The 25,496-nt window shown below is 40.9% G+C and overlaps 2 protein-coding genes across 4 annotated transcripts in view; one reads left to right on the forward strand and one right to left on the reverse strand.

The window, feature by feature from the left end:
- Positions 1-12,697, reverse strand: part of SHLD2 (shieldin complex subunit 2) — a 92,099-nt gene extending 79,402 nt beyond the window's left edge. The window contains exon 1 of one of the 2 annotated variants that reach the window (XM_023648619.2): positions 12,462-12,697. The gene's annotated coding sequence lies outside the window, so the exon portion shown is untranslated. The remainder of the gene's footprint in view (positions 1-12,461) is intronic. The other variant, XM_023648622.2, reaches the window with a different exon arrangement.
- The window catches only part of GLUD1 (glutamate dehydrogenase 1), a 38,249-nt gene continuing 25,378 nt past the window's right edge, over positions 12,626-25,496 (forward strand). Inside the window, exon 1 of one of the 2 annotated variants that reach the window (XM_023648629.2) lies at positions 12,626-13,308. In XM_023648629.2, the coding sequence (XP_023504397.1) occupies positions 12,864-13,308 (445 nt within the window). In that variant the 5' untranslated portion in view covers positions 12,626-12,863. Of the gene's footprint in view, positions 13,309-14,564; positions 14,763-25,496 lie in introns of those variants that run through there. The other variant, XM_070229997.1, reaches the window with a different exon arrangement.

Consider the following 25,496-nt stretch of genomic DNA (forward strand, 5'->3'; position numbering starts at 1 on the left):
TTCCTCAAGCAAAAAGAAGAAGACTGGCAACAGATGTTAGCTGAGGGCTAATCTTCCTCACCAAAAAAAACAAAACAAAAACACTGTAAGAGAAAACCACCAGGAATCTGGAGTAAGTTAGCACTGGAGCTGCTTTTGATCTGAGGGCATTTGATTATGAGGAAAAACATAAATTTTTGTTTGATGGTGTCATAGGGTATGGCGAACATAATTCAAAGCACAAGACCCACAGAGAGTATTCCCACAATAACCTGTAACCCTAAAGGGCAACACCCTCAGGGTAACAGTCATCGAAAGCAAACGAATCCCTGAAGTCTTGTAACCAAGGTTTGTAATGTTTGACGGAAGAGGGACTGCAAATCTTCAATTAAGGTGGCACTCTCCCTGACCCCAGGCATCCATACAATGAAGCACAAAAAAATGAACACAAAAAGAGCAGATAAGAAACATGAAAGATAAAGTAAGGCAGGATAGAATGGGGTAGAGACAGGATTTGAAGAGATAACAATCGAAAATGTTCTAGAACCTATGAAAGATCCCCACCTCCAGATTCAAAAATCGCAAACAACAAACAGAATAGAGGATACCAGTAAAGACAATAAATTGGTCCTATGAAGAGACACACCATCTGGTGAGCGGCCCTACCTGACCTCCAGCCATTCCTCCTCCTGTCTCACCCTCATTCCCCGATAGACACACATACACACACTCCTTCTATTGGAAGAAGATGCCATCTAGGACTTTCACAGCTAGAGAGAAGTCAGTGCCTGGCTTCAAACTTCAAAGGACAGGCTGACTCTCCTGTGAGGGGCTAATGCAGCTGGTGACTTTCAGTTGATGCCAATACTCACTTACCATTCCGAAAATCCTACGTGCTTAAGAATTATGCTAAATCTACTCTTCCTTATGCTCTAAATGGAACCACAAAGCCTGGATGACAGCACATCTGTCTACAACATGGTTTATTGAATATTTGAAGCCCACTCTTGAGACCTACTGTTCAGAAAAAAAGATTCCCTTCAAAATATTACTGCTCACTGACAACCCACCTGGTCGCTGAGGAGCTCTAATGGAGATGTACAATGAGATGAATGTTGTTTTCATGCCCGCTAACACAACATCCACTCTGCAGCCCATGGATCAAGGAGTAACTTTGACTTTCAAGTCTTATGATTTAAGAAATACATTTTGTAAGGTATAGCTGCCATAGATAGTGAGTCCTCTGATGGATCTGGACAAAGTAAATTGAAAACCTTCTGGAAAGGACTCACTGTTCTAGATGCCATTAAGAACATTCATGATTCATGGGAAGAGGTCAAAATATCAACATTAACAGGAGTTTGGAAGAAGTTGATTCCAACCCTCATGGATGACTTGAAGGGGTTCAAGACTTCAGTGGAGGAAAAAATTGCAGATGTGGTGGAAACAGCAAGAGAACTAGAATTAGAAGTGGAGCCTGAAGACATGACTGAATTGCTGCAACCTCATGATAAAACTTTAACAGATGAGAAGTTGCTTTTAATGGATGAGCAAGAAAGTGGTTTCTTGAGGTTGTATCTACTCCTGGTGAAAATGCTGTGAAGATTGGTGAAATGACAGCAAAGGATTTAGAATATGACATAAATTTCGTTGTTAAAGCAGTGGCATTGTTTGGGAGGACTGACTCCAGTTTTGAAAGAAGTTGTACTGTGGGTGAAATGCTATCAAACAGCATTGCATGCTACAGAAAAACCGTTCATGAAAGGAAGAGTCATTTGATGCTGTGAACTTCATTTTCATCTTATTTTGAGAAATTGCCACAGCCACCCCAACCTTCAGCAACCACACCCTGATCAGTCAGCAACCACCACCATCGAGGCAAGACCCTCCACCAGCAAAAGATGATGACTTGCTGCAGGCTCACATGATGGCTAGCATGTTTTAGTAATAAAGCATTTTTTTTTTAAGATTTTTTTTTATTTTTTCCTTTTCCTCCCCAATGCCCCCCGGTACATAGTTGTATATTCTTCGTTGTGGGTTTTTCTAGTTGTGGCATGTGGGACGCCGCCTCAGCGTGGTTTGATGAGCAGTGCCATGTCCGCACCCAGGATTCGAACCAACGAAACACTGGGCCGCCTGCAGCGGAGCGCGCGAACCTAACCACTCGGCCATGGGGCCAGCCCCAGTAATAAAGCATTTTTTTAAAATTGAGGTCACACTGGTTTACAACATTATATAAATTTCAGGTATGTATCATTATATTTTGACTTCTGTATAAACTGCATCTTATTGACCTCCAAAAGTCTAGTTGCCATCCATCACCATACATGTGCCCCTTTACCACTTTTGCCCTCCTCCAACCCCTTTCCCCTCTAGTAACCACCAACCTATTCTCCTTATCTGTGTGTTTACCTTCCACATATGAGTGAAGTCATACACCTTTCTCCATTTGACTTATTTCACTTAGCATAATACCCTCAAGGTCCATCCATGTTGTCAAAAATGGCAAGATTTTGTCTTTTATTTTATAGCTAAGTAGTACTGCATTTATATATATATGTATACACATATACATACACCACATCTTCTTTTCATCGTTATCCATTCATCCACTGATGGGCACTTCGGTTGCTTCCAAGTCTTGGCTATTGTGAATAATGCTGCAATGAACATAGGGGTGCATATATCTTTTCCAATTAGTGTTTTTGTGTTCTCTGGATAAATACCCAGAAGTGGGATAGCTGGATCATATGGTACTTCTATTTTTAATGTTTTGAGAAATCTCCATACTGCTTCCCATAGTGGCAGCACCAATTTACATTCCAACCAGCAAGGCACGAGGGTTTCTTTTTCTCCACATCCTCTCCAACACTTGTCTTTTTCTTGTCTTTTTAATAATAGCCATTCCAATGAGTGTGATATAATATATCTCATTATAGTTTTGATTTACATTTCCCTAATAATTAGTGATGTTGAACATCTCTTCATGTGCCTGTTGGCCATCTGTATCTCTCCTTTGGAGACATGTCTGTTCAGACCCTCTGTCCGTTTTTTGATCAGGTTGTTGCTTTGTTGTTGGTGTTGAGTTGTATGAGTTCTTTTATATTTTGGATATTAACCCCTTATCGGATATATGCTTTGTAAATATTTTATCTCAGTTGGTGGATTGTCTTTTCATTTTGTTGATGGTTTCCTTTGCTGTGCAGAAGCTTTTTACTTTGATGTAGTCCCATTTGTTTATTTTTTCTTTTGTTTCCCTTGCCTGAGGAGACATGATATTAAAAAGATATCGCTAAGACTGATGTCAGAGAGTGCACCGCTTATGTTTTCTTCTAGGAGATTTACAGCTTCGGGTCTTAAATTCAAGCCTTTAATCCATTTTGAGTCTATTTTTGTATATGGTGTAAGACAGTGGTCTACTTTCATTCTTTTGCATGTGGCTGTCCAGTATTGTCAGCCATTTATGGAAGAAACTTTCCTTTCTCTATTTTATGTTCTTGGCTCCTTTGTCAAATATTAGCTGTCTGTGATGTGTGTGTTTATTTCTGGGCTCTCAATTCTGTTCCACTGATTTGTGTGTCTATTTTTCTGTCAGTACCATGCTGTTGTGATTACTATAGCTTTCTAGTATATTTCGAAATTTGGGAGTGTGATACCTCCAGCTTTGTTCTTTTTTCTCAGGATTACTTCGGGTATTTGGGGTCTTTTGTTGTTCCATATAAACTTTCGAATTCTTTCTCCTATGTCTGTGAAAAATGTCATTGGGATTCTGACTGGGATTGCATTGAATCTGTAGATTACTTTAGGCAATATGGACATTTTAACTATGTTAATTCTTCCAATCCATGAGCATAGAATATCTTTCCATTTCTTTATGTCTTCTTCAATTTCTTTCAACAATGTCTTATAGTTTTCAGTGTACAGGTCTTCCAACTCCTTGGTTAAATTTATCCTTGGTATTCTATTCTTTTTGTCAAGATTGTAAATGGGATTGTATTCTTCTCTGTTAGTTTGTTGTTAGTACATAGAAATGCAACTAATTTTAGTATGTTGATTTTGTACCCTGCAACTTTACTGTGTTCATTAATTATTTCTATAGTTTTTTGGTGGATTATTTAGGGTATTCTATATACAGAATCATGTCATCTTCAAACAGCATGTAGCATTTTTAAATTAAGGTATGTACATTGGTTTTCTTAAGACATGATGCTAAGGCACACTTAATAGACTACAGTATGGTGTAAACACAACTTTCATATGCACTGAGAAACCAAAAAATTTGAGTGACTCACTTTATTGCAATAATCACTTTATTGCAGCGGTCTGGGACCAAACCCGCAGTATCTCTCATGTATGCTTGCAAACAGTTCATAAGTTTTAAATTGTGCACTGTTCTGAGCAGCGTGATGAAACCTCATGCCATCCCACTCCATCCAGCCGGATGGATTCGCCAGAACGTGAATCATCCCTCTGCCCAGCATATCCACACTGCATGCTACACGCCTGTTAGTCTCTTAGTAGCCATCCAGGTTATCAGATCAACTATTGTGGTATTGCAGTGCTTGTGTTCAAGTAACCCTTATTTTACTTAATAATGGCCCCAATGCACAAGAGTAGTGATGCTGGCCATTTGCATATGCCAAAAAGAAGTTCTTGTTGTTAATCTCTTACTGTGTCTAATTTGTTAATTAAATTTTATCACAGGTATGCACGTATAGGATAGAAACATAGTATATATACGGTTTGGTAGTATCTGTAGTTTTAGGCATCCCCTGGGGGTCTTAGAACATATCCCCCATGGACAATGGGAGGCCTACTGCATGCCAAATAATTAGTATTCAAAATAATTCCATTTTCTATCTGACCTAGAAAAAACACATGATGGTAGGGATCAATACTTGCTTTAATTTGAGCCTTTCATCACAAACTTCCGTCATTCTTGAAGTCCTGATAGTTCTTCTCTCTCTGTATTAGCACTGACATACTGTTGCTCACCGACACTTCATTCTTTTTTTGTTTTAATAGGTCACCGGAACTTTCATTGTGGACGGCTGGCAGATATCAATCCTACAATCTAAGATGGAATCCTTTTGTGCTTCATTGGTTTCAGCTGGCTCTCCAAGAATGCAGTCATAAAGATTCTACCTTTGATGAGGAAACTGAGGAGGACAAAGCTACGTAAAGGGCCCCTTTACGTAACCACCCCACATATCTTCAAACAGTCTTCTCCCATGGCCAGGTAATAAGGTACAACTGAAACCTTACAATGTTGTAAACTGTTATGAACTCAATAAAAACAAAAAGTTTTATCCCAAGCTGTGCTTCTGATAGTATGTTACCATAACACAGAGACTCCAACAAGACTTTCACTTCTGCCCTCAGCACAGAGACAAGAAGAACTTCTAATTTCAACACAAAGGCCAGAGTAGTCCTCTCATTAATTTAAGCCACTTGCCTCTGCGTTACACTGACAACAATAAGTTGTTGATGGCACCTCCCTCTGAAAATCTGTTGAAATTATTTGAGCACTTGATATTTCATTATCATTTCCCCGTTTTCCCCACAAGTTGAGGATGGGTTTCTGTTCTGTCCACTGGTCTGGCAACAGAGTAAACACCACAGCATGGAGTTATTGCCTTACAAACTGTCAATGGTAAAAAAGAAATATTCAAAAAAAGGAGGCATAATCTTAAAACTGTCATCATCAAAGAAGATCTCAAATGGAACTTAATCTGGAAATTTCTCAATGTAGAGAATATGAAACATAATGATAGTTTCCAAATGGAATTAGAATCTGCAGACTTCAGGGGCTGGCCCCATGGCTGAGTGGTTAAGTTCGCGTGCTCCCCTGCAGGCGGCCCAGTGTTTCGTTGGTTCGAATCCTGGGCACGGACATGGCACCGCTCATCAAACCACGCTGAGGCAGCATCCCACATGCCACAACTAGAAGGACCCACAACGAAGAATACACAACTATGTACGGGGGGGCTTTGGGGAGAAAAAGGAAAAAAATAAAATCTTAAAAAAAAAAAAAAGAATCTGCAGATTTCTAAACGCAGAGAACATGAAACTGCAAGCATCATAATTCCCAGGGTCACATTTAAGAGTGTTTCACCCCTCTTAAACTGCACTTGTATTCTAAGGAAATAGATTATCACAGTAAGATGGCTCAGAGCAGGTCAGTATCTTCCGTGCAAATAGGGCAAACAGCGTCGGTTGCCAACTTTACAATTACTCCTTCCACCCTTCCTCCCTTGCTAGCAGAGCCTGTCTATACTTCAGAAGCTCACAGTGCCAGAAAGTCCTCCTTCTAGCCTCCCTCACAGCAAGGGCACGGGCATATAACCCCGTCCTAGCCACCGCAGCCTAAGAGAGCTGAAGCTGGCTGGCAGGCCTTTGGAAAAGGTTTTCTCTACCAATAAAGCAGGATGCATGGGCGGAAACTGCTATTCTTCTACACAAGTACTTAGTTGCTCTGCATGTGACCCCTGGCACGGCTGTAGCACTCCTACAACCATGAGGAAAGCTATCACCAACTCACTGAGTGCAACACCGAGAAAAGCACTTGGGTCCCTGATGGTATCACTGAGCTCTGTACCAACAATGAAATACCCTTGCCTCCCGCTCCTTGTTTCATAATAGTTATCTTAGTTTATGGCTTTAGTCTAAGCCATTTTTATGCGGATATTGTTACTTGAGGGCCAAAGCATCCTAAGCAACATAGCTAGCAAATATCTGTTCACGCCATGCTATCCGGATCAGGAAGTTAGGTGGCTGCTACTTAGCTGACTCCAGCCATCACCAGTGTCTCCACCTTAAGCCCTCCCGCTTCATTCAGGTTTTTCTTTTCTACCTTTCACTAAGAAGCAACTCATTGTAATTATACTCGCATCTATACTTCCCAAGAAAGTCTGCAACTCTTCCATGATGGTCAATGGAAAGGTACTTTTTGCTTCTCCAGTCTATTTTTCAGTTACGTCTGCTTTGAATAGCATCACAGGCGTGTCCCAATTTTTAGCTTACACTTTCTTTCTTACTATTCAAATGCCAATTCCATATCGAAATTACAACAGATCTAAAATTTCCAGAGAGAAAATGCTAAAGATAGAACAAAGATTTGCTTTTATAGAGGGTCGTCCACACAGATCAATAAATGGAGCTGAATGACAAGCATCTGAATGATGAACAACTGAATGTGCCATTCTTTTTAAGGAAATACAGGAAAACAAAGGACATAAGAATATACAGGACATAAGGATATACAGGATATATAAGGAAAACAAAAAAATTAAAAAACAGCAAAAAGAGAGAGACATAATGAATTACATAGAGGAGTGTTCATAATCCTACCTCAGTAGTTAATTTTTAAGAGACCTCACTTGTTTCTTGCATGCTATGCTTACAGGGAATAAGATCCTACTATGATTTTTCATCTTTTACTCACAACATGGAAAGAACCCTCAAGCAAGAGTTGATAACACCTTTGTTGAATAGTATTCAGCAATGCAGCAACATGAAAACTTAAGCAAACTAGCCAAGCAGATATAACTGACATTTGATTTACTAGGAAAAAAAGAGTTTTTTAAGAGGAAAAACGCAACAAACCATGACATTTTCAGATCCTTTTCTTTGATATAGTTTTCTTTATCGTTTTTTGCTTATTACAAAAACATGTTCAGTAATGGGAAAAAAATCAAAATCACAAACTTTTCTGAAAATTAATTAGAAACAAAAAAGCAAATATTAGAAAAAATTGTCCTGAAAACCATGGCATAAAGCTTCTAAAACCAGTACATGGTGCACCAAAATTACCAATACTTAAAAAAAACAGAACTAGGGGATATTCTTTTTCAACCAAACTACTGTTCGAGCCACATTGCTGTGATGACCAAACTGCTTTTAACCAAAGTGTATGCTCCCCTGCCTTTTCAAACCACGCTCTCCTTTATCTTCAGGCCTTTGCATGTGGCCTTCCCTCAGCAAAGGATACTCTTCTCTCCCCACACCCATCTGGCTGATTATGAAGGACTGATAAGCACTTGTGAACTAAAACCTATTAAAATTAGTAACCTGAGAAAAAAAAAATCAAGATTTTTAGTTCCTTGTTTTAAAAACCCTTATTTAAAAACCTAAGTATTTGATCTGTGATATCATTTGGTTTCTTTATATCATTTTTAATACCTAGATAGGGTAACAGTTTATGTCAAATATGAACTAAGCAATTTCATAGGAAAACAAAATTCTGATTACTATTAAGTTCTTTCTAAGTTCAAATTCGCTACTCTTACTTTAGAAGGTAAAGTAGTCCTGAGATGAAGGAGTTTGAAAACTGATGTACTGTGTAACAGGTTATTCACTATAGCCCTGCTGTAACTTCAACATATTGGAAACAATCTACAATTCTATTAATTATGGTACATCCATACAATGAAATACTATGCAAAAGTAAAAAAGAATAAGGAAGAAAAATAAAATAAAATAAAATACACCCAGATTGGAAAGGAAGAAGTAACATTCTTTCTATTTCCTAATGAGATGATCTTGTCTATAGACCCTACTAGAATAATTATCAGAACTAATAAATGAGTTCAGTAAGGTTGAAGCATAAAAGATCAATATGCAATAATCAATTGTATTTCTGTCCAATAAACAATCTGAAAATGAAGTTAAGAAAACAATTCCAGTGATAACAGCATCAAAAAGAATAAAATACTTAGCAATAAACTTAACAAAAGAAGTCCAAAGCTTACATTCTGAAAAGACAAAACATTGCTGAGAGAAATTTAAAAAGACCTAAATAAAGGAAAAATCTCACGTTCTTGAATCGGAAGATGCACTATTGTTAAAATGGCACTACTCCCCAAATCGATCTACAGAGTCAACATAGTCCCAAACAAAATTCCAGCTGGATTCTTTGCAGAAATTGACCACCTGATCCTAAAATTCACACAAAAATTCAAGAGACTCAGAATAACCAAACAATCTTGAAAAAGAAAAAAGTTGGAGGACTCACAAACTTCCCAATTTCAAAACTTACCACAAAGCTACAGTAATCAAGACAGTGTGGTACCAGCATAAGGATAGACACATGGACGAGTGGAAAAGAACTGAAGAGTCCAGAAATAAACCCTCACATTTAGGTCAACTGACTTTTGATAGAGTGTGAAGACATTTCAATGGGGAAGAAACAGTCTTTTGAACAAATGGGCTGGAACAAAGGGATATCCACAAGCAAAAGAAAGAAATTGGACTCCTTCCTCACTCTATATACAAAATTCAACTCAAAATGGATCAAAGACCTAAACGTAAAAGGTAAAACTATAAAACTCTTAGAAGAAAATATAGGTATAAGTCTTCACGACCTCCAATTAGATGATGATTTCTTAGACAAAAGCACAAGCAACAAAAGAAAACATTTATAAATTGAACTTCATCGAAATTAAACACTTTTGAGTTTCAAAGGACACTGTCAGAAAAGTGAAAAGAGACCCACAGAATGGAAGAAAACACTTGCAAATCATATATCTGATAGGAGATTTGTATCTAGAATACATAAACAACTCTTACAACTCAACAATAAAAAGACAAATAATCCAATTTAAAAATGAGACAAGGATGTGAACAGACATTTCTCCAAAAAAAGATACACAAATGATCAATGAGCACATGAAAAGATGTTCAATGTCATTAGCCGTCAAGGCAATGCAAACCAAAACCAAAATGAGCCACCACTTCACAGCAGATAATAACAAGTGTTGGGGAGGACAGGGAGAATTGGAACCCTCATACAGTGCTGCTAAGAATTAAAATGGTGCAGCTGCGGTGGAAAACAGTTTGGCAGTTGCTCAAAAGGTTAAAAACACAGAGTTACCATAAGACCCAACAATTTCACTCCTCGGTATATATACCCAAGAGAACTGAAAACATATGTCTAAACAAAAACTTGTACAAGAATACTCATAACAGCATGATTCACAATAGCCAAAAAGTAGAAATAACCCAAACGTCCATCAATGATGAATGGATTAAAAAAATATGATATGGCCATACATAAATACCATAAATACCATTCAGCCATAAAAAGAAATATTGATACATGCTTTGACATAGACAAATCTTTAAAACGCTATGTTAAGTGCAGGAAGCCAGTCACAAACGACCACATTTTGTATGATTCCATTTAAATGAAAAGTACAGAATAGACAAGTCTAAAGAGAAAGTAGAAAGTATGTATTACCTTTCCAAATTAAATTATTCTTAAAGACGACTATGTTGTTCATGCATTAATATGGTCTGTCTTTTATATGGTATGTCTTTCTAAATCCTAAAATAATTTTAAAATATTTTCTAAAAGCACAAAAGCATGCTAAGGATCAAGGAGAAAAGACCTGGAATCATAAAAGAGCTGAGGAAAACTCATAAAGCTCAAAGGCAGAAAAAACGATTTGTCTTTGTTGAATGCTTTCAAATGACCCAAATTCCCTTCAAGTTAAATTCTGGCCTCCTATTGAACTGAAAAGTGCTACCAATAATTAAACTTTAATTTGCAAAATATTTGTATATTTTAAAAAAGCAAGCATCAATGTAAAGCTGAAACCCACTAGCCTTTACATTGCAGTAAATAATTCACACTAAATGCAACAAACACTTAAAATATTTTTTGGAATAGTAGAAATAGCATAAATTTTGGAGTCAGATACACGGGTTTGAATCTTAGCCTGCTATTTACCAGCCAGGTGAGCGTCAACAATTTACTTGGTCTCTGTGAACCTCAGTTTCCCCTTCGGTTAAACTGATAATTATAATTCCTACTTTAGTGTGAAAATAAACAATCCAACTACTTACTAAACGGGAGGGGATGGGCGTTGGGGTTTGAATAATTTCACTCTTTTTTTTTAAACCTCTCTATACTGTTTGAATTTTTTACAACTTGTATATGATTTAAAAACATAATGAAGATTTTAAAAATAAAAACATCTCCTTCATAGGGTTCTTGCGCAGCCATTTTATAAGACATGCGCATAGGAGATTCTCAATTAAAAATAATTCCTCGCTCCTTCCATAGCCTTTCCAGTGTCTTGAATGTAGGTGAACAAACTTGGAAGAAGCAAAGGTAAACATTTATTTTTCTGAAGGCTATGGTTGTAAAAAAAGAGACAAACTAGGGCAATAAAACTAAAGTTTTAAGCCACTTTCCTCAAAACATACCAAAGAATTTAAGCTGAGGAGAAAAAATTTCCACGTTTACTGATGCCAATCACTTTATTCTGAAACTTCAGGGATGCGTGTGTGTGTGCGTGTGTGCGTGTGTGTGTGCTGTAAAATGATAAGACTATGCAGTGAAAAGAGAATTTGGTACCTTAATCCGGACCAATAAAACAAAATGAGGATTCAGCTCAGAGAATACTTTTCACTAAAAAACACAATACAAACATTAATAATGACTATCATTTATCCAGCAAATGAGCTCCATTTTTTTTTGCTTTGAGAGTACAGTGAGATGGATGAATGTATTAACTGATCCAGGTTGCCACTTGATAATTTGCAGTACAGTGTGAGAACTAAGAATGTTCTCTTCCACATTCTAATAGATGACTTAGGCGAATGTCAGGAAGCAACCCGTTTTGCCAGTCAAAAAGATGCCGTTTTAACACCATCAAAGTACTCTGGGACCTCCGAAGCTGGCCCTGTGGCCTTCAGTAGCTTGTCTTGAAGACTGAGTCATTACACAGCATCTACCGTACCCACCGGAGTGTATAACTCTAGCATTTCTCAGCAAGTATGCGGGAGGACATAATTAAGCCCTCGTGTAAAGTTTCCACATCCTATTCTGGACCATTTCATACATATATGACTGAGAAAGGGCTTCCCGGAGTATCACTGCCTTTCTGTAGCGTCCTTGTTTTTAGGCCACTTCAAGAACACACATGTGAAGAGGAGCAGCACAGTCAGTAAATTTTAGAAAGATACAACAATGATTTACATAACAGTTTTATGTCAACATCGAGTGGTTGCAAGCGACAAAATGAAAAACTTAAAAGCGGTGGAAGCCAGTGCTAAGGGATCCGTCACCCCCAGGCCTTCCCCTTTCCTTCCTGCAAGCCGCCTCCCAAACCCGGGCCCGGATGACACCAAGATCTTCGCCGCCGCCTCTCGGCCTCGGCGCCCGGCGCGCGCCCTGGGGACCGACGGGGACAGGCCCGCGGGGGGGCAGGATGACCGCCTCGCCCGAGGGCGCGCGGGCGGAAAGGAGGGACACCCATGACTCACGGCCCCGGGCCCGCCGCCAGGCCGCACGGCCTTCCCCCAGCGCGGGCCCCGGACCGGCCTCGCAGCGCCCCCCGGAGGCGGGCGGGCGCTTCCCCGCGCAAGACCCCCGCCCCGGGGGGACCCCTCCCCGCGCAGGCCCCTCCCCGGGGCGACCCCTCCCCAGGCAAACCCCCTTCCCTGCGCAGGCCCGCAGCCCCGGGCAGACCACCTACCCGCGCAGACCCCTCCCAGGGTCGAGGCCCGGGCCGCGCACAGACCTGAGACGCCGCCTCCGCGGAGATCCGGGAGGCCCGCGGGGGTCCGCGCCCCTCCCCCGTGCGCGCCCCCGAGCGCCCGCCGGCACGCGCGCCGCCAGGGAGGCCCCGGAGGCGGCGGCGGAGGCGGAGGCCCGGCGCCCTGGGCGGCGCGCGCCCGCCCTGCCATTCACAGGCGACGTCGGCCCGCGGCTGCCGGGGTCCGCCCTCCCGGTTCGGCGGCGAGCGGCGGAGGGGAGGGGACAGCCGGGCAGGCAGGAAGCTGCGGCTTAAAAGAGCAGCCGGCGCCGGGCCCGTCCTCCCTCCCGCCGCCCCCGGCCTCCGCGAGCGCCTCTCCGCCGCGGCCTCCGCCCCGCCGCCATGTACCGCTGCCTGGGCGAAGCGATGCTGCTGGCCCGCGCCGGGCCCGCCGCCCTGGGCTCGGCAGCCGCCGACGCGGCCTCGCTGCTGGGCCGGGCCCGCGGGCAGCCCGCCGCCGCCCCGCAGCCGGGGTTCGTGCCGCCCGCGCGGCGACACTACAGCGAGGCGGCGGCCGACCGCGAGGACGACCCCAACTTCTTCAAGATGGTGGAGGGCTTCTTCGACCGCGGCGCCAGCATCGTGGAGGACAAGCTGGTGGAGGACCTCAAGACCCGGGAGAGCGAGGAGCAGAAGCGGAACCGGGTGCGCGGCATCCTGCGGATCATCAAGCCTTGCAACCATGTGCTGAGCCTGTCCTTCCCCATCCGGCGCGACGACGGCTCCTGGGAAGTCATCGAGGGCTACCGGGCCCAGCACAGCCAGCACCGCACGCCCTGCAAGGGAGGTGAGCCCCTCGCGCCCGCCGGCCGGGCGGGCACTGTCCCCCTCCCACGCTCCCCCTTCGCCCCCGCCTCGGATGTGGCAGGCTCGGGGGGAGAGGGGTTTTTCCACCTTAAAGCCACCAAGTCATTAGTCCCTCTCCCTCCCCCGGGAGCCATCGTCCCGGGTTTCTGCATATGTTGATCCCGGATGCAGAAGAGACACTGCACCGCTCTCCTTTTGATCCTGGTGTGTGTGACACACAGGGTGGGTCCTGACGGAATGCACTCCTAGAAAAGGGAATGACCAGCCTATCTGATTGTGTCTCTGCAAGTTTTTGTGGGTTTCTGTGACTCATCCGAATGCAAACTATGAAATGATTATTTTCGCTTTTTTTCCAATCTTTTTTTTTTCATGAGTGACAGATGATACAGGAACGTGCAAAATGAATTGCCTTCCAGGTGTGAAATCTAGACAGTTTTATTAACCCAATGAATTAACTAATTATGCGTTGATCTTTTAAGTGAAGTTGTTTTTGTACCCTGACGGCTTCTGTTTTGTACAACAACAAAAATGTGATACGTGAGCGGTGTAACATCTCTGATGAATAACACCGGGCATCCTGACAGTAAATCTAGATGGAGCAGGATCGCCCGCCAGCCAATGGAATGAAATAGCCCTGGGGGTGTGTACTAGTCTTAGCTCGCACCAGATTGGAGCTTGGGGAAAAGATCAAAGTAAGTGAAGAAAGGAGCTGAGTGGGTTACTATTTGGTAGTTACCAAGTTATTCCGTATTTTAAATTTTTGAATGTCTGTAGATTTGGCTTCTGCAGTCAGATTGCTTTCTTTGAGCAAATAAAAGCTTTTTTTCATTCCCCCCCCCCCCCCGCAGTAAATTGCACAATACATCTTTAAAGGTGCTTAAAAGTAACCTGAAATAGAAAAGGGCAAAATTATCTTTTTCTATTAAAAAAATTATGTAGAATGAAGAACCCAGGGAGGTGAAGAGTCTTGCTGGAGACTGCTTAGCCGATAAGCACAGAGGATGTTAGGCTGGACCCTTTGTCTCCGTAAACCTGGTCCGGTGTTCTGTTAGACCAGCTGACTCCTCAGGATAATTTTTAGAACTCTACCAGAAAAATTTGAGTTCTGCTGGCATTTCCAGCCGGGGAACAAAGGTTGCTTTGAACTGTTTAATGATTTACTTTTACTTGCTAAATTTGCTTTGACCCCACCCACTTCCAGGAGGTACCTTTAGAATTTAATTATCCTCTAGCTCTGTTTCCTCTTCTAAAACCAGCGTATGAGCCATTTTGACGTCTGATTTCCCTTTCCAGCTCCTAAATTATATAAAATGTCCACGCAGTCGATCTCCTACATTGCCTTCCTTCTCCTTATCACTCCCATAGTCTCTAAACCAGGAATACAAATTCAGGCTCCCAAGAAAAGCAAACAAGGATGTTGAACGAGGAGGCAAGGTCAGCAAATATTAAATTGCATTGTTTCTTTAAAATGGACGTCCAGTTTATATTAGTGTCTTGTTGGCAGTATTTTCCAGTCGCTTATAAGATATGCAGATAAACCAGTATCTTTGTTTTTCTGCAGAATCTAATTTAGTTGCCTTGAAGTTCTTTATGTTCTGTTCTTTATAGGCCATGCCCTCTCCTATCTTTATAAACCACAACTCCACAAACCCACTAAAGCGACTAAACTTTACCATAGTTTGTCAGTCTTCCTCTTGTTGCCACAGCAGTTGTAATACCAAAATACTGAACCTAGCAACAAGTTGCATCAGCCACATTGGAGCAGTGCAAGTGTAGCATTTGCTGGTACTAGGGTGTGAGATGCAGGTCTCTGTTGCATTTATCCCATTTACAAGAAGGCGTGCTGAATGCGCTAACTCCTGGCATATAAAAGGAATTGCAAGTAATAAACTGTATCAGGCATTGCGAGGTAATAGAATATGAAAGAAAATTGGCCTCTATAAAATAAGTTTATTATCTTGAGGAATTTGACTTTATGGAGAGAAGAGGATTGGGGAGGATTATATAGCTATGAAAGCCCTTAAAATTATTTTAATATGCTTAAGATAATAAAAAGTGTACTAAATAGATGATCGGCAAAATTTGGGTACTGTAGCCCTCCATGCTTTGCCTTCATGATGCTCCAGGATCTTCCTACGCTTTTATCACCCTTGTCTGATTGCAGAGAATGTGTATTCTAAGAGGAACTTATTTTCAGTGGGATTTTTCCCTCCAATTAAACATTTAAAGCTTTTTTTTTGACTTATAAGAAAGTTACTAATCTCCTTGTTCCACTTTGGTCTTAGAAAGCCAGAATATATTAGACGATTGAGATTTTAAAAATTTGGGTAATTCTGTAAGTCTCTCTCTTAAGCATACTGTAGCCCCCTTTTCTCTCCCCACCCTCATTCACCTGCTTTCTCTACCATGTTCTGGGGGAGGGAAAAAAAGACAAACAAGAGACCTTATCACTCCTCTTCATCCTTTTCCCAGCCGGCAGCTTTCTGTGTCTAATCTTTCCTCAAGAGTGACCTTCTACCTGAGTTTTCCAAAAGATTCTCAAGGTTGAAACAAAGCAACTATCTAATTCTAATCTCTATAAGGGAAACAGGTGGTTTTTAGACCTGGGGGTGGCTGATGTGTACTTTATTCTAAGTAAATATTTAATGATCCCTATTGTTTTTGTGCTTCTCCTTTCCCACATACCGTATTTAACTGATGCCATTCGATTTGCATCTTTAAGGATTGGCGATAGGCCCTCTTTGCTGTAGGCTCTGAAGGGAGGTTTCAAGAAAGGTCTTAACATTTTCAGCAAAGATGAACAGTTTAGGAATTTCTGCTTTGAGAAGACTTTTTCAGAGGTTCTTATGTGTTTGAAAACAGTATCGGTGGTTTTTCTTGTTAACTTTCTCAGATTAAATGCCGTATTTTATTGGCCAGGATTCTGCCTGAGACCAATCTACCTTTTTAGAAGCAAGTTTATCATTTAAAAGTCAATTTCGGAGAAAAGTACAGATTGGTAATAGCAGTTCATTGATGGGGGAGCAATTTAATTTTCTCTTCCAGCCCGTCTTCCCTCCTTGTCTTCATATTGAAACTATTAAGTCAAAATTCCCTGTAACGGATTCTTCCTCCTATTGTAGAAATTTCTAAAATTATCGTCATTTAAATAAAGTTGATGAGCTGTAAATGGAATCCTCTGATACATTGATCCTAAATCTTTCATTTAACTGCAAATATCAGTACCAAAAAGAGCATATCATACATTAGGCCATTGACTTGTTTTTAAGAGCCAAAATGCAAAGAGAAAAAAAATGGTGGGAGGTAGATGGTCTTTGTTCTTGTCTTTTGGTGGCCGGATGCAGGGGGGCAGGGGAGGGGAGGCAGGTAAGAATTGAAGTCAATGCGTTATTAGTCCCCCTCAGCCTCCTGGAAAGAATTGTGTGGTCAATGGTAGCACTTGGGGAACATGCAGAAAGTAGTGATCCTGTTTAAAAACAAGACCTCCTCTGCCTCCACTGAAAAAGTTTCTGATTTATTTCTGCTATGCTGAATTGACAACCATTGAAACTTGGGTAACTGAATAAATTCACATTTTCTACTATTTTTAAAGTGTATATGTCTGCATCTGCTGCCACAAGATAAAATGTAGCCTTTATAGGTAAGTTAAATTTAGGATTTAACTCAGTCGAAAAGTGCAGGTAGAAAACAGGTGACTTGTGTGTCGTCTACCCCCCAGCTGTTAGCCTGAGGTGTGGGTTTTTTTTTTTGTTTTTTTTTTTTTTGAGGAAGATTAGCCCTGAGCTAACATCGGTGCCCATCTTCCTCTACTTTATATGTGGGACGCCTGCCACAGCATGGCTTGATAAGCAGTGTGTAGGTCCATGCCCGGGATCCGAACCGGCGAACCCCAAGCCGCCCAAGCAGAGCGTGCACACTTAACCGCTGCGCCACCCGGCCAGCCCCAACACTGAGGTTTTTGTTGTTGTTTTTAATTAAATATGGAACTGGGTTGACATTATAAAGGTCTTTTGATCTCATGAAAGCCAATGCCTCGATCTCCCCCACCCCCAGTATCCTAGGAATGAAGAGCTGAGATGTTGGCGGAACCCTGTGCATCAGAGTGTCAGGGAGTCTTCCTGTCACTCTGAACCCATCTGGCTGGATTGCTTCCGCAGTAAAACCCCGTGTGCAGGAAGACACACACTTTGTGCTCACTCATTATGCAGAGTACGCTTCGCAGGAATTGGGGCATCAAAAATTGGAGGACAAACACCGCTATGTATCAAACTCCAATGAAACTGGCAGTGTTTAAATTTTAAATACAAGAAATAAAAATTGAACATGACCTTTCTGGCTTATAGTGGGAAGAAATTGGGTTTAGCGCTGCTAGTAATAATTTAGATGGCTTAGGAATATTGGGTTTTGTCCATTTCTGTTAAAGATACTGAGGGTTCTGCCAGGAATCAATAAACACTAAAATAATAACTTTTCAATGTTGAAAAATCCCTAGGCAGTAGTCTCTGACATGAGACTTCTGACCTTTTTTTCGTATTTATCTTGCATAATAATTAGTTTTTCATAATACAGATACTAAAGAAAAAACCTCTAGGATCAGTTTAATGAAGCACAGCAATTCGTAAATGGCCCATAGTTGCTCTGCGCAAAAACCCCTGTTAAAATATATGTGTATGATTGGAATATTCAAAGAATAGTGAAAGTTATAAAATGAAGAGTGAAGCAGCTGTGCCCCCCGTTCTTCCCCACAAGGTAACCATGAACAGTCTTAAATCCAAGGCCGTTAGCTAAAACTACCTAGCTATGCGATGAATCAGTATTTTCCAGAGGCAGAAATGAATGCAGATTGAAGTCCTCACTATCGAGACCGAAGTGTTGCTGTGTGCAGTCCTGCTGATAAAGGCAGGAGAGGTTTTATGAAGGGCAAGAAGACACCCTGGGAGAGGCTGTTTTCATTACCTTTCACAAGGGCAGCAGTGGTACCTGGCAGATTCTGCTCCAGAGGTCAGCGGGCAGCGCCAGGGAGAACAGCCAGAGCTAACCTTTACTGAACTCCTCGTGTGCACCAGGCATCTGGCTAAGAGCCTTTCATGCACCATCGCTTTTATTCCTCATGACAACTGCGTGAGATAGACTGCTGTCCTCGATTTTCAAATGCGGATTCTGAGGCTGGAATGAAGACCCCTTTGGCAGGTTAAGCAGCTAGGACGTTAGTGGATCTGAGGTTCAGGTATCCCAGTTGTCTGATTCCAGCACCCACCTTCGTAATCATCATTGTCTGCATTTATTCGTGTGAAAGGTTACAAACTGTATCTGGGGGTAAGCACTGATGAAGAACCATATCGTGCCATCGACACGGTGATTCCTAACACTTCAGATCATTTGAAATTTGCTAAAAAGCTCTTCGAAGACTTACCTTCTTCCTGGAAAGCAAATGCGTATTCATACAACTGTGTAGATAAAGCTCGTTCCTAGGTGGTATCTTTAGAGGTCCGTTTATTCTAATTACTTTGCCGATGAAATAACATTTTAAAGAGAGTTTTCCGTTGAAAGAGGTTTGAAGAGCTTTGGTGTTTTAAGAGTTTAATGTGTTAGCAAGAACAGCTCATTTCTCTACCGAAGTGTTATTACATGTATCTTTAAGGGTTTCCATGGAATAATTTTAACATGGCTTTCTTCTGAGTGTCTCTTCCTGAAAAACTGAGAAACGTCTTTGTTCGTCAAGAACTGCCATTATTTCTCTTGATTATTCTTGGACAAAGTCTGAAGACTTTCAGTTTTTCAGAATTGCTTCTTGACAAGAGGAAGATGTGAAAGATGACACAAATGAAAATTATCAAGGTTGTCTGTAATATGACTCCTTTTGCCGCTTATCGTTATCACAAATATGTCAACATAGGCCTTTAAAGAAGCATTTTGTACATATTGAACCTTAGTAGGATTTCTGTGAACTCTTTTTTTAATCTCTTTTACCAAGACAGAAACAGCAAAGAAATGATCAGGGGTGACAGTACCCATCTTGGGGGTTTACTGAATAAAGACTATGTTCATTACAATCTATAGACTATATTCCACATAAATGAGTTTTTCCGTTATGTATTTCTTTTCCCTGCAGCCAAGAGCTGTAAACTTTATGCTTAATTAAGGAACATTCCTTAGTTCATGGGGATTTCGGATAGTTAACCTGTTCATGGCATGTCTTAATTGCCTGCTCTGTGCCAGGTACCATGCCCTGTGCTGGGGGAAGTATCCACAGGAGACTTTATTTAAAAGGGGGGCAAAGCTGTTTTTTTTTTTTTAACTTGAAATGTTTTTTCATCGATTTCCCCAAAATAGAGCAGAATCCAAAATCTCTTTTGCACGATGTCTCTTTCTCTTTGCTTTTAGTCCAGTATTCTCTTTCTACATTTTCCTTTCCTGGAACCAGTCAATAAATGACAAACTGAAAACACACTAAACAATGTGTTGCTGCAACAGGAGGTCAGAGAGGATGCCAGGGAGACACAGTCCTGATCTGGGAGTCAGGTAGGGGAAAGGTCATTCCACACGGAAAAGGAGAGAGGGTGGCTTCAACCCAAGCAGGAGGCAGGACTGTATGTGAGGGGATCCTGGGGACAGACTGTGTTTTTGCAAATGGTGAGAAGTAAGGTTTTATGACATAATAAATATTTATTTGATCTCTGCCCCCAGTTCCTGACACAGAGCTCCTGAAATCCTCGTAATTTCCTGAGTAATAGGGGTGCTAGGAGCGTCTTCAGGCCTAATATTTGGTCTTTGTCTCCAGTTCCTGACACAGAGCTCCCCAAACCCTTGGAATTTCCTGAGTTATGAGGGATGGTAAGGGCACCTTGCACAGAGCTCTTAAATCTCTTGGAGTTTCCTGGGTGATAGGAGCTTTTTTTGTTTTTTGGTTCTAATGAGGCAACTCTTGGTGGGCTCCTGGATAACCTCTGGATGGTGACTGGTCACCAGAAAGACTAATCTATGGTTAGAAGCTTGGAACTTTCAGCTCCACCCCCCATCCACCAGGGAGGGAGAGCTGGAGATCGAGTTGATAATCCATCATGCCTGTGTGAGGAAGCCTTCATAAAAATCCCTGAGCTACTGGGTTCAGAGAGTTTCCCAGGATGCTCGCATGTGCCCCGGGGGGTGGCACCCCCCAACTCCACAGGGACAGAAGTTCCTGCGCTCAAGACCTTTATGATAGAGCTGGTAAACATGAGTAAAGTAAAACGTAAATAAAGTGTTTTCTAGAGTTCTGTGAGCCATATAACAAATTATGAAGCCTGAGGAGGGGGTTGTAGGTGCCCCCAGTTTGTAACCAACTTAGACAGAAGTGTGGGTACCCTGGGCACCCAATACTTGCAGCTGAAATGGGGCTCAGCCCTGTGGGACTGAGCCCTTAACCTGTGGGGTCTGCACTAACTCCAGGTAGTCAGCATCAGAATTGAGTTAAATTCTGGGACACCCAGTTGGTGTCTGCAGAGAACTGAAGAATTTCTTGGTTGGAAAACCCACGAGTTTGGTCTCAGAATGTGCGAGCAGAAACAGTTTTCCTTTGAGGCTTGTTGGATAATGATAAACCCAGGAGGGCACAGAAGTTAAGCAGTAGTGGAACTGAGAATGAAGTGATGGATAAGAGCAGAGGAAATGAAAAGTAAAGGACGGAGAAAGCATTTGAAGAAAGGATGGTACCCCTAACAGGTAGGAGATAAGGAATGAGGAAGAGAAGTGGCAAAGATAACACAGGTTTCTAGCCTGAGACACTGGCAGAAAAAATGTTGGCATCAGGGACAGAAAAGTCATTAGGAAAGAGAATTGGATTTTGAACACAGAAAATCTGGTGTTAGATTTCCGATTTAGGAAAATTGGAAATACAGGCATATATTTCTCTCAGTCTCTGCCTGTGTTGCCGCCTATATCTTGTCTCCTGTGTCCCCATAATTCTTCTCTTCGTCTCCTAAGATCCGTCTCAAATATCACCGAGGCCTGTAAATAATTTATATGAAACTGGACAGCTGAAATTTTGAGCCTTTACCCCTTTGAACCTTTTTATAACAAGTTAACTGTTATCTTTTGCTAAATGTTATCCAACTTTATATTCACCAATTTAACTAGCGTCATTTCTATGACCTGTTTGTTAGGAAGGTGTGGCTAAGTTTGCTGTTAGTTACAATCAGAATAAGAAATCTATAGAAAAAAATCAACAAGCTCCCCTTTTTAAGGCATATTTTTTCTTCCATCCATTGGGCAGTAAGTTAAATACTATGTTCTGTAGATATGTATGCATATAAATGCAGGGAAATGATTTGAAAGGGTAATATATACACATTTCAATTGCTAAAAATGGTCAGCCCTGAGGGCCTTCCGCTTTTTCTGTATTTAAATTTTGATGAAAACATACAAGTGTGTTTTATAATTTTAAAATTTTAATGAAATATTTTCCATTCCATTTTTCCAACATCAGCTAAACATTTGCTCCCCAGAAAGCTTAAATTTGTCTCTTCAAAATGCTTAAAATAAAGATGATGGTAAGTTAAAGCTCTCAAGTGTTTTTTCCCATTCTTACACAGAACAATATATGGATACTGTCAAAAACAAAGTATATGGTTTTCCTTACCTCCTGCCCTAAATGCTCCTTCCAGTGCTGGATAAATTTTTGTTGGAGCTTCTGGTATTTTACGTGGTTGTTTCTTGATGGTGGGTACTAGCTTCTCACTGTTTCCCTCCTCTCCTGATTTTTAATTAAATTAAGCTATTCTATTGCGAGTGAGGAAATCATAGTATTAAGTGAGAAACTAGGTTCTAATGAGTAACTGGGAAGAGTGTGTTAGTGCATGAATTTTAAAGAGTTCTAAGGCCTTTTTTGTTTTTCTGGCCCTTCCACGCTTGTGATAGAACTCTTGGTTATTGAATAAATAGTTTCTGAAAAGTGAGAGAATGCTGTTGGAAATGGAATTTCTGACTAATAAATCAAACTCTATTGAAAGATCCAGGTTCAAGTATTTTAAAAACCGTTTGAATCTTCATGAATGTTTAGTTAATGATTCATCGTAAAAACAATGGTGATTTGGTCGCTAGGAGCTTTTTTTGTATGTTTTTGGTTTTGAGTCAGCTAGCAAAAGGAAAAATAATTCAGGCTGCTCAGTTGTGGTTTTCACTGATTCTTTTTGAAAGTAATGAGCTGGCATGTTTTCTTCATCACCATAGCAACCTCAGCTAGGTTTTGCTTTTAATTTTTATTTCTCCTAGAAAAACTCAGTGCACGCGTCATTAGACTCTTGAGGATGGTAAGGAATATCTTTGGTAATTCAGTTAAAAGGCAGAGGAATGCTTTGTGCTACATATAGTTTGCAGATGTCTGCATTTCGTTAATGCTCTTTTCAACATCTGGATGCCAGTTAGCTCCAAATATATAGTAAGTTAAGTTCTCTTGAGAATAAAAGGTATGATTTCAAAGTTCTCATTGTGGTAAGTACTTGATTCTATAACCAGCACTTCCTCCAGCCTTACCAAGTTTGGGAAATAATAAACGTTGTCATAGGTGATGTTTCTTTAGTGTCCTCCAATGAACTGAAAGCATAGATTACTCTGGCAGCCCGTCAGAATGTGGTCCTTGCTTTTAGACCTGTTTTCTGAAGACATAGGTCCTGTGGTCCACACCTGTGTGATCTCCCCATTCATTTTTCTGGTTTAGGCAGCCATGGACACCTGCTTTTCATGCAAAGTATCCCCTCCATTCTTCTTTGAATGATAATCTATTACACCTGCTAGCACCATCGTTCGAAGACCCGGTTGATCTCTTCCCCAACATTAGTAATGCTAGCGTCAACAGAGGCTAACAGATAATGCTCTAAGACTTTAGGATACAAAAAAACCATAACTTACTTTTCTCCATTTCTGGAATAAAATTTTTGTTCCTTCTAGTTTCTGTCCCTGTGCCCTCGTCCCAACCCTGTTGGTCCTGCTCACTTTAGCCTGCTCTGTCACACTTCCTATCCCACAGAACAGAAAGAAAGGGTTGGTTTTATAAAAAGAATATTCAGACTGCAAATATGGTCCTTCTGTCTTCGTTTTGGTTTAAAACATTTTGAGGTTTTCTGGTTTTCTTGTATGTATAGGTATATTACCTGGTACTTGGCTTTTTTGAATGGCTTTGTCTTTAAATTGAGTATTGAAATATAGTAGGCATTCAAAAATGCTAGATTTGCCTTTTCTTTCAGAATTTTGAAGTGTATGTCCCATCGTTTTGTCCTTCACATACTCCAGTTGCGCTAATTTCTCCTAATCCGCTGAATGTACAAATTTCGTGGACAGTCTCTTCTTTTTTGTAGTCATATTCTTAGTGTCTGTTAGAATGTGGTTAAGAATTTTCAGACGACAGTATATTTTTAGTAATTCTCTGTGGTTTCCAGTCCCAGAGGAGGAAGAGTAACTAGCTTTCCTGGGTGTGGAGTTTGTTTTTTCTCAAGTGTTGCTACAGAGTATTTTATTTATGGGGATACTTTGAGATTTTTTGCTTTGCAGATTAACAGTTTCAGTAACCCTCTGCTGTTATATCTGTCAACTTCCCAAAGTAAAAACATTTATGTATCACTGATTAATTAGAAAGCTAAAATGATAACATAGGTCATCTTTAACCCAGACAGTACCACCTGCCTTTGTTCCTGGTTATTCCCGACTCTTCTGCTCCTTTCCTTACAGTGCCTCCCTTAGCTCAGTTTCTAGACGTTCTTCGTTGGTTCGTAGCCTGCAGAAAATGTCTGTGATATGAGACAGAATTTTCCTAACTAATTCCTTTCAGTGTCTTGCAGTTGAGCTCTCTGAATGGGTGTGGCTAGAAAAGAAAATTTCACTTTATAAACAAGAATTCCTGGGTTCCATCCAGTGGAAACATGTTTTTTGTTATACAGTTTCTAACTCATCATTCTAGGACTTTCGTCATAAAATAGACATTTCGTTTACATTGCTTTGTAGAAGGGGGGGGTCTAGTTTCTAGTTAGCATCTATGTCTAGGATATGAGGATTGCTATCTGATTTTTCAGTATTACTGTGTCAAGCCATTTTTAGTTTCCCGCTGAATGCATTATTTATAAGCACTGGATAAGGGGAAGTAACTTTTTCCTCTACTTAAGAAAGCAAGGAAAATTAAAATAGCGTAATGTCTACTTCCACAGGCTCTAAAAAAGTAATGAAAAAAGTGCACTATGTGTAACAGGAGAAATACTAATTAATAGTACACTATTTTACTATGCCCATGAATTTGTCTTGAGAAGTAATGAAATCAAGGTTTATTAAGCTATTTGTTTAAAATTCTATCAGTTTAGACTTTTAAAAAAATTAATTAATTTGTTATTTACCACTACATTGTAATACTTAAAATAGCAGTGATAATAGTTGAAACTGAGTGTTGACCACGTGCAGGCACGGTGCCAGCAGCCTCACATACACTGTCCCCTGCCGGCCTGGCGCGAAGCCTGAGCGCAGTATTTGCATCTCCCCAGGTGAGCGAGTGTAGACACCACAGGAGGTGCTCTAGGCCAGACAGTGAACAATATATGCTATGAAGTCGATGGTAAAACATTAAATAAGATAGAAAGGGCTAGAGAGTGGGGTTGGGGAAGATGTGCTATTTTACACAGGGTGGTCAGGGCGAGCCTCTTGGAATGAAGAAAGTTTTTAACAGAGACCTGAATAAAACGGGGAAGCAAGCTGTACAGACATCCACCGTATGCTGGGGAAAAACCGCCTGTCGTTTCTCATTCTAAAATTTTAATAACAAGTAAGTTTATTCCACAGATATTCTGAGAACCCAGTATAATGCAATATATAGTTCTAAGAGCTCACTTGTTAAAATATTACCATTTCGTTTTTCCAATAGGCCAAAGAAATATGTTCACCTTCAGAATTTGCCCTTTATGATCATATACACGACAGATGAAATTCTCTTAAAACGTATCGTTTATGTTTAAATAGATGTGTTCTGAAACAGAAGCAGCCAGCCTTTAAAAACACCTAGGGAAGTTTTCTCAAAGTGCTGGTCCATGAGGTGGTGTATATTTCTACCCGAAAAACCTTTTATCCCAAAATTCTTTTTTAAGAGATGTGGCTGGGGCCCCCATCGTGTGTGACTCTCAGTGGAAGTGGCCTAGCTTCATCCAGATAGACTTC

The sequence above is a fragment of the Equus caballus genome, chromosome 1 (assembly GCF_041296265.1).
Source record: "Equus caballus isolate H_3958 breed thoroughbred chromosome 1, TB-T2T, whole genome shotgun sequence".
Classification (NCBI taxonomy): domain Eukaryota; kingdom Metazoa; phylum Chordata; class Mammalia; order Perissodactyla; family Equidae; genus Equus; species Equus caballus.